Below are 10,132 nucleotides of genomic sequence, written 5' to 3' on the forward strand. Positions count from 1 at the left end.
GCAAAAATAGCTCCTGGCACATCTTGGATTTTTAAAATAAAACCTGCCTTAAAATGCTGCATTGGAGGCAGGGGTTATGGTTATGAGCGGGATGAGAGCATTGCTCTCATAAGAAATCTGCCCCCAGTGACATTTTCCTTCTGTCCCTAAATATCTAGCACTTCAGAATGTGAAGCACTGAAAATTATTCACACCTAGACCTGTTCTATTTGCTGTGTTCATATTCCCTATGTTCTCTCTTCTACTCACATTTGCCCATCCCCTTCGTTCGGATGCATAAACTCTATTTCTAAAGGCTCAACTGACGTTTTGAGTTACTGTGATCCATTTGAGGACCAAAGGAAAATTTCATGGAGGGGGCAGAATTCTTATTTGGGGGTATTGACTTCATTTTGTTCCCTTCCTGTAGCTGTGCCCCAATGAAGGTTTAATGTATTGTGTTCATCGCTTCCTTAAACCATAGAACCCAACCAGACATTCCCTTATGTCTGGGAACTGTAGTTCTTATCTGTAGGTGGTGGTGGTTGTGGTTAAGAATCTCAGAAGTCTGGGCCAGTCTGATCAGACTACAGTTCCCAGTTTGATTTTGGGGAGATCCTGGTATCTTTAGGAAGGCTGAAGAAGCAGTCCATTACAACGTCTGCGAGTCTGCAGAACATGGAGGGTAAAAAGCACAATGGGGCAAAGATAAATGTTCGGTTGTCCGTTGAGTGACATGCCTCGGAGTCCAGATATATATATGCACTTCATTACGTCAAGTGAGAGTGAGAGCTGGTCACTGCAACAGCAGCCAGCACTGGTGAAAACAAAAGAGCTAGAGATATCACAGAGCGAAAAGGTGGAGAAAGATAAAAATACAGTGGGCCCTTGGTATCCAATGGAGTTTGGTTCCAGGACCCCTCGTGGATACCAAAATCCATGGATGCTCACATCCCTTTAAATACAGTGGCATAGTAAAATGGTGTCCTGTACATAAAATGGCAAAATCAAGGCTTGCTATTTGGAATTTGTATATTTTTTTTGAATATTTTCAAGCCACGGATGCTCAGATCTGTGGATAAAGCATCTGTGGATACAGAGGGCCAACTGTAAGTCTAAACTGAAAGTTAAAAGTACATCTTGTAAATCACTTGTAACTCATTGGTGGCCATTTCACCAATCCAGAGGTTGGCCAGGACAGGATTGCCTGTCAAGGCAGCAAGAAGCTCCCCAAGCGCCACCAGGAATCCATCTGGATCTATAAACCTCTTGGGGCAGACTATCTTAATGGGTCTCGTACCCGTGAATCTATCTGAGAATGAATGTGCAAGTATGAGTGGGCACAGCATTTTTCCTGAGTCAATGAATGGTAGTCAACTTCTGATTTTTATGTCTGTAGTAACCTGGGTGCTATTTCATTGTTGTCTTTTGTTCCTTGCTTCTTAGTACACAATAAATGGGAAGAAAGTTGAAGTGGCTGTCAAACAGGTTATTGCTGGGAAGGAAGTGGCTCAGCGAGGGATCTTCTCCAACCCAGAGGCACTGGACCTCTACCGAAACATTCCAGAGCTCCAGAACTTCTGAAGGAATCTGCCTTTTCCAACCATTTGATGTTTGTGTGTTATGTGTGTCTGGTTTTGTATTGTGTATATAATATGTACATGGATGCTGTATGCGAAAGAAACTTATTTAAGTGACAGTGTTTCTTTTGAAAAAGGGAAATGCTGTTTTTATTGCCAAGTGCTTCATGAAAAAGGCTGTTTGTAGGAGTGCAGCGTTGTGAATTTTTGGCATATCGACAGTGCTCTTCCAGCCAAGAAGAGCTTACTTTCCCTCCTTTTAGGTAACTGGGTGCAGAATTTTTTTATAATGTATACTAAACACTTGTTTTCTGGGTTTAATTTTATCTTTAAAATTAAGGTAAATGAAGAAAAAAATTATCTTTAAAATGAAGGGAAGAGGGCAACTATCACATGGGCGGTAGGGTTTTATTTAATTTAGCATAAGGGTCTAGGTTTCAGGCTGTGTGCTGAGCCTTTGGGGAATTTTTTATCAATGGAAACATCAGAAAATGGCAGGTAAATGCCTCCCTAGAGCATAGGTTACATACTGCTATTACTGTTCTTTGCTCACAGTATCTAGTCGCCAGAGATGGATGTGTTGAGGGTGCATTCTCAATTGACAAAAGTCAGCAATGAGCCCTCTGAACCTGAAAAATTGCTTTGGAAGACTACATCTCTCCCAGAATACTGGTCATGGTGACTGGGGGATTATGAAAGTTGGGATCTAAAAGGTATATTTTTCATGCTGCTTGGGGCCCAGCTGGTTTGGTCAGTAACCTGTTACAGAATTCAAGGTGTTTCCTTGACTTTTTCCAGAAACCCTCAGTAACACCCAAGATGCTCCTTGACTAAAAAATCCACATGAGAGAAATCCCTGCAATAAAGAGTTTTACTCAGTTCAAGAATTCCTTTTTGTTTCCAGCTTGTTTACTTTGGCTGCATCTGTGCTGCGGAAATAATCCAATTTGACACTGCTTTAACAGCCGTGGTGCAATGCTATGGTATTCTGGGATTGCTATGGCACCAGAGCTCTCTGACAGAGAAGGCTAAATGTCTCACAAACTGACAAATCCCAGAATTCCATGGCACTGATTGACTGATTTGATTTATTACTGCACATAGCCAGCATAAATTCCATGACATTGTGCTATGGCAGTTAGAGTGGTGCCCAACTGGATTATTTCTGCCATGCAGATGCAGCCTCTGATCTTGTTCTTTTAAAGCGACTTGGTTCTATCTCAAAACCTTAAAAAGAAAGAATTTCTCTTTAAAAAAAAAATGAATTGTGAACTACGGACAGCATTGTCTGCTGTTCTAAATAACTTGACTTTGGTCCCTAGGTCTGAAAGATTTTGCCCCTTGTCTGGGTACAGTGTGCCAGTGTCCTCTTGCAGTCAATGGGACCAGTTAGTTTGAACTAGTTGAAAAGTGGATCAGTTTCATGGGGCTTGGGTGAGTCAAATGTTCTTTGCATGATATTCCGTTCAGGCCAAATTGCCTTTTTTTGGAACCGGGAGTGAAGTGGTGGGCTTGGAAGTATGGCTGTCCATGAAACGTCATGGTTAAGATTTGATTTTTAAAATGAGAGGAAAACAAGTCCGCTTGATACACACTGACAAGCCTGTTGCACAGCGCAGGGGCCTGGGCACAGAAGTGTGTGATATAACCTCTGATCTTGTATAGGTCAACCAGGAGCTGCATCAACAGAGTGGGATAGGACCCTCAGCAGATACACTCTTCCCAAGGATTCCCCAAAGCAAATCTGTTTTCTATTTTTCTGTGGTGCTAAGAGCAAATATAGAAACAGTTTTTATGCACCTCACCTATTGAATTCCCCATACTCCTGTCTGTATAGGAAACAGCGGAACTCTGGCAGAACCTGTGTTCAGATGGGCAAGGAGCAAGGAAGCCATGGAAGCCAAATGATGGACTGCAGCGCCTATCATTCCTGACTGTTGGCTGCACTGCCTGGGGCTGATAGGTGTTGGTGGTCCTGACAATGTTGGTGAGACACAGGCACCCTTTGCCTTCAGTCTGATGATGGGATAGACAACCTGGTGCCCTCCTGATGTTTTTGGGCTACAGATTCCATCCTAGCTATTGGCCGTGCAACCTGAAGCTGTAGTTCAAAATACATGGGGAGTATTACGTTGCCTAGCTCTGAACTTGGCTGTTGTGGAGGAAAATAATAAAAGTGGGGAAAATAGGCAGGGGAGTATCTGTGAGACGGAGGGTTACACTGAACCCAGGTAAGGAAGCCCTTACCAAAGTCCACCGACAGGGCATCCCAGAAGTCCCCCCAAAAAGCTTCGTGTTTGGTGGCCAAAACTTTGTTTCTGTTTTTTATGTTTTTAATGCTCTTTGGGGCCGGGGAAATTAAATTAAAATGTTTTCTTGGTGCTTTTTTTTTTTTTTTTTAAATCTACCTTGGTTCTGAAAGGATTTCTTTTCCTAATAAAAGAAGCTGTTCCAAGTGTACAGAGACCTCACCAATGGTTGTGTTTTTGATAAAGGAATTGTAAGAGCGATACGGAAAATAATGCTATCTTTGGAACGGTAGGCCGATTCTGTTTTGGATTTTTTCCTTTTTGTAATCATGATGTTGAGTAAGCTCAATGATGTTTTAAGGGATTTAAATGTAGTAAAAATGCAGAATAAATTCTCACTTTTATCGGAGTGAACTGATCACGCACTGGTTTGTATGGAATCGTGACTAGTAAAATTGACATTCTTTGGCAGTGATGGCGAACCTATGGCACGCGTGCCAGAGGTGGCACTCAGAACCCTCTCTGTGGGCACATGTGCCGTCGCCCCAGCACAGAGTTTGCTAGAGTTTGTTACTAGAAAGCCAGAGGGACATGGCACTTTGCAATTAATAAGTGGGTTTTGGGTTGCAGTTCGGGCACTCGGCTTCTAAAAGGTTCACCATCACTGTTCTTTGGCATATAATAATAATATAGTATAATATTTATTTATACCCTGCTCTTTAGCCAAAAGGCTATCAGAAAGAAAGAAAGAGGAGGCTGGCATAGAAGCAGAGCGCAAGAAATATATCCATGTCTTGTGGGTCCCATAGACTGGCTAATACAGCATGTTTTTATTGTTTTCTGCCATCACAACATATCAGAAAATACTAAGAAATCGAAAATAAACTTGGGAAATGCAAACTCAGTGCCACGATTTAAAACAAAACAAAAAAAGGTTAAATCTTAAAAAATAAACAGCTCAACAGCCAAACATATCGGTAGGTTTGTTACATAAATACATAACCATGGGTATTAACTACCATGCTAGTCTAGTATAGCTCTTGCTTGGATTCGCATGACTTCCAAAACACAAAGGGAAGCTGTGGGTTATAAAAGCATGCTCAGTCTAACAACTGACACTTTTTTTTAGCACAAAGTGGCTAAAAAATGACCAAGACATGTAGAAAGTGGTGTGTTAAAGAAAGCAAAATAACGTAGTGTGGAAAGTCTTCCAACTTGAAAGTACCACACATTCCCATTTCTGCCACCACTGATTGCAAAATAGTGGTCCACATTCAAAATGGCAGCTAAACCAATTTTCTTCATCACTTACAAAGTCATCATCTTAGAGGGAGAAATGGTGATAGAATCACAAAAGCAGTGTATGCTTGAAAATTGATAGGAACACAATTCCCTTTTGGGTCAGAAAGAGTATACTTTTAGGACCAGTATATTTCACTACAGTGGGACCTTGTTATCCGCAGGGATTTGGTTCTAGGATCCCCATGGATAACAAAATCCGTGGATGCTCGAGTCCCATTAAATATAATGGCAAAGGAAAATGGTGTCCCTTATAAAAAATGGAAAACCAAGGTTTGCTATTTGGTATGTATTTTTTCAAGTCGTGGATGCTTGAATCTGTGGATGAAAAATCCATGGATAAGGAGGGCTGACTGTATTAAGTGACTACATCTGCTAGGCCCAGAGGACTCGAGACTGTGAAACACTGACATTCCAAGAAAAGAAGGTGTGATAGCATGAGAGTGCTTGTGGCAGTTGCACTGTTTTTCACTTGTTGTATGCGTCTGGCCCTCGTCTGGCCCTATCGGTCTTTGCAAGACCTGGTTAGGAATATGGAAAGTCTACTAACCTTTTCTTAGGCTTGATACTATTCCACCTGTGTTCATGCTTCTCTGTTGGTACTATTCCACCTATGTGCTTACCCCTATAATAGAGTAGAATCATAGGGCCTGAACAGACAAGCCAAAATAAAGCTGCTTTGAGTCACTTTGGAGGTATGCTGTTTAACTGATACATGCATCTTAGGAGGCCAGAAGCTGCACCAAAGCTGCGCTCCAGTCCTTAGGACTCAAGTATGGCTTTGGCGCGGCTTCCGGCCTCTTAGGATGCATGCAACATTTAAACAACATACCTCCAAAGTGACCCGAAGCAGCTTTATTTTGACCTGTCTGTTTGGGCCCATAGAATCAAGGAGATGGAATAGAAGGCACCATACAGTGCTATATAAATAAGTAAATAAATAAACAATACACCCACACATGGTTGTTGACCAGAAAAGGTGAGGTAGACAATTCAACACTGCTCCCAAGGTTGATACTCTTGCTCTGGTAGCAGTGGTACAGTAAAGAAACCCTTTCCTATGTTTGCATCTGGTGCCTCCCAATTCTGTCTTCGGCATGCTAAACACAAACGCTACATTAGCTGCGTGTGTGTATTCATTAACACTTCATTACACACGCTTTAATTCATGCAAAATGGCGTTTACAAAGCACTCAAATCGTTATTCATAAGTAAATTTGGGAGAGTTCATTAATGCCGGTCGGTTCGGAGAGGCGTCGGATAACGGAGGGAGAATGCTAAGTCTTAGCCAAAGTGGGTTTCTTTTTAAAAATGTGCCTTCCCTAGACACAGCAGAAGTTTTGAACTGGTAGAAGATGGGGCTCAATGTACATTTTCTATGTAGCTTGGCAGCGTTGCATTAAAAATCCAGGAATGATCGACAGATGATCCTTCTTGTGTCTATGCTATTCTTGGCCTTCCAGTGGAGAAGAAAATTGGGATTGGCGGAATTGCTGAGTTATTGCCAGTCGCAGATTGCCAGTCGCACAGAGGTGCCCTCCGTGTCCTGGTATCCTTGGCAATGGATATGAAAAGAGGGTTCCAGAGCCTGGATTCTGGCTGTCACTGAGCTGCCAGGCTGGAGTTTTCCCTCTTTTGCTCTGTAGTCACATAGATCACAATGATTGCCACATTGTAAACTTTAAGCTAGTTACCGAGACTTCAGCTGTCCTGTTTTCAGGTATTGGTATGTAGAGAGATCTTGTAGCACCTTTGAGATGAACTGAAATGAAGACGTTGGCAGCGTGAGCTTTCCTAGACTTCAGTCTACTTCCTCAGATGCATATAGTGTAGTGGATATGCATCTGAGGAAACAGACTGAAGTCTAGGAAAGCTCAGGTTGCCAACTTCTTTCTTTCAATTGGTCTCAAAAGTACTGCAAGATCTCTCTACTGATTCTACAAACTTACATGGCAATGTTTTTGTTTTCAGGTACTGTACGTCAAGGATATGGATTAGGGGCTTATTTTTGAAAAGAACACATTCAAATGAAATGGTAAAGCTAGCTCCTGTGTGTGGTGCCACATTATACATTTCTCTAGCTTCCTCCGGGAAACAGGGACTCGATCATAAAAGACATTTTGTGAGTGATGTTGGATGTCCCAGTGATCTTAAGTTGGCACCACTGAATCGGAGCGAAGGACTGATTGTCTTTGCTGCTTGCACTATGCAAAAGTGTGGTTGATTCGAATGACTTCAAGATCCCAGGGGAAAGGACTGAGCAATTTTACACACACACACACACACCCCTCCATATTTGCGGCTTTGATATTTGTGGATTTGATTATTCATGGATTTGATTAATATGTTCTCTCTAGGAATATCTAGGTCCTCCAATGCAACTCTATGGTCAACTTTAAAAGTTGCACTGAAAGACCTAGAGATTCCTAGAGAGAATACTCTACTAGGCATTTGTAGATCCTCCAGGGCAGTTCTATGGTCAGTGTCTGTTGGACGTTGACCACAGAGTTGCCCTGGAGGATCTAGAGATTCCTAGAGAGGCATCTATTCAGGTAAAAAGATGATGGTTTTGTTATTTGCGGTTTTTCCATATTCATGGGGGTCTTGTGCCCCTAACCCTAGCGAATACGGAAGGGCAAATGTATTCGGTGGTCCCTTGTTATCCGCTGGGGTTTGGTTCCAAGATCTCCCATGGATAACAAAATCCGTGGATGCTCAAGTCCCATTAAATACCGTATAATGGCATACCAAGATGGTGTCCCTTATAAAAAATGGAAAATCAATGTTTGATATTTGAAATTTATTATTTTTTGGAACATTTTCAAACTGTGGATACTTGAATCCGAGTATAAAAAAATCCGTGTATAAGAAGGGCCGACTGTATATATTTTGATCCCTCAATATTTTGGTCAGGGAAAAGGTGTCTTTTCAGTCCCTCCCTGCCCTTTCTCAGCAGGCTTTGTTTTTATTGCAAAAATCCAAAGGATAAATGTGGCTTTATTGCATTAAAAACCCGCCCGCAAACTGGTATGCAAACGCACATGTTGCAAATGGAGCTTGCGGTGTGCTCGAAAGCCACATGGCAGGAGTGGAGATTTGGAAAGTGTTCCGATTTTTGCCTTCCTGGGACTTGGGGTCCTTGTTGAGATTCCAATCATGAGATAATCAGCCTCCGTCAAAAATGCTTTTCTCGATACGCTCCACATGCAGATGGAAGGTGTCGGCTATGCAAAACAGCCTCTCGCAATTCCATTAGCCAACCCCAAAGGTGAGTCTCCAGAATATTTTTTGGGCCATCCACGTACGAACGTAGTTAAAGCAACATCTGCCTGTGCAATTTCTCATCATTATGTCTGATGTTTCCCATGCATACCCCTAGAAGAAGCGCAAGCCAGGGCAGCATTTCACACCGATCAAGTTCAGCTGTTAGAGAATTAACCGAATTCCCTAGCTTTTCATTGTATACCTACAATATTAGTGCTTTCCTTTATTACTAAAACTTGCTAGGCTACCCTTTGGACATGAAAAAAAAATTCTTTCACACAGCTCCTTCCTTGCAAAACTTCAGATTCTGGATTCTATTTGTTTGACAAAATGGATGCCACCTGACCTTTCCACTGAATGTATCTTTTCCGGGGTGAATAATGTGCGGCCGTCCTAGCGTTGCTGGACTGCAGCTCTCAAGAGCCTTAGCTAGCATAGTTTGTGGCAGGGAGCAGTCCTGCTGACTGTACTTCCGCAATATCGAGAAGGTTGCATGTTCCTTACCCCTGCTGTCTGCATATCTCAGAGAGAGAGAGAGAGCGAACAAGTGAGAGATTCAAAGGTGACTTACAGCAAAGAAGAACATGGCGGCGAACCATATGTCTTTGGCATATGGTGTACCGCAGGGTTCTGTCCTCGCTCCCATGTTATTCATCATCTGCATGAAGCTGCATCTCACCAGGGAAAGGGGTTAATAGTCACTCTCAATCTGACGTCTTCATTGTATTGTAGTCAACAGGACCTAGTAGCAAAATCCATGTAGCCTCGATAAATGATGTCAAGATCATCTCCCCAATTTCTTTGAATAGTGAGGAAAAGACATTGGCATGCCCCCTCCTTATGTTATCCTATATTGCCAGGAACAAGGGGAAGGGCCTCAATGGCAGTGCCTCAATGAGAGTGGCTGCATATCCACCTTGCTTTTTGGTGACCTGAGGGAAGAAGAGATACTGTCCAGTAGGCATGGTCTGTGAGAACATTGGCTGGTGGGTGGGGGGACTACTGGCTGCTATAGAGTAGATCTCCCAAGCTAAGAGGCTTGTTGGCCCAACAACTAGACCAAATGCCTTGGTGGATGCTTCTCAGGCTACGATGGGAATGTCCTGCCAAAGAACTCTCACAAGGTTGCGCGCAGACGACATGAATCACAAAGTTGAAAAGTAGGGCTTAGCAGGTCCAAGGCTGCCCTCAACATAGGGATCATACAAGTCATCATATTCCCTATCACCATGTATGGGTGTGAAAGCTGGACAGTTAAGAAAGAAGATAGGAAAAAATCCATTCCTTTGAGATGTGGGGCTGGAGAATCTCATGGACAGTCAAAAGGACAAACAGACGTTTTCTGTTGCCGCTCCAAAAATCTGGAATGACCTGCCGGATGAGATCTGCCATATAACATCATTGGAGGCCTTTAAGAAGAATAAAAACAGATCTCTTCCGGCAGGCATTCCCAAACTGATGATCTCAGAATTTTCACTTTCCATTTGTTTAGCTGTAACCACTGGACTTTGATCTTGATCTATTTTATTAACCATTTTATTGGGAATTGTTTTTAATGGTATTTTAGGGTGGGAGGGAGATAGATAGGGGAACTAGGATCTAATATGTCCTGTTATGCTTTTATCATGTTTGATTTTATTGTTCTTGTTTGCTGTTACCCGCTTCAATCCAATACAGGGAGAGGCAGGATACAAATTATTATTATTATTATTATTATTATTATTATTATTATTATTATTATTATTATTATTATTATTATTA

General features: G+C 42.2%; 1 protein-coding gene across 1 annotated transcript in view; it reads left to right on the forward strand.

Moving 5' to 3' along the window:
* Positions 1-4,217, forward strand: part of AACS (acetoacetyl-CoA synthetase) — a 48,462-nt gene extending 44,245 nt beyond the window's left edge. The window contains exon 18 of the mRNA XM_042442026.1: positions 1,426-4,217. Coding sequence (XP_042297960.1) covers positions 1,426-1,563 — 138 coding nt within the window. The 3' untranslated portion in view covers positions 1,564-4,217. The remainder of the gene's footprint in view (positions 1-1,425) is intronic.
* Positions 4,218-10,132: the final 5,915 nt, after the last annotated feature.

Source organism: Sceloporus undulatus, chromosome 10 (genome assembly GCF_019175285.1).
Source record: "Sceloporus undulatus isolate JIND9_A2432 ecotype Alabama chromosome 10, SceUnd_v1.1, whole genome shotgun sequence".
Lineage (NCBI taxonomy): Eukaryota > Metazoa > Chordata > Lepidosauria > Squamata > Phrynosomatidae > Sceloporus > Sceloporus undulatus.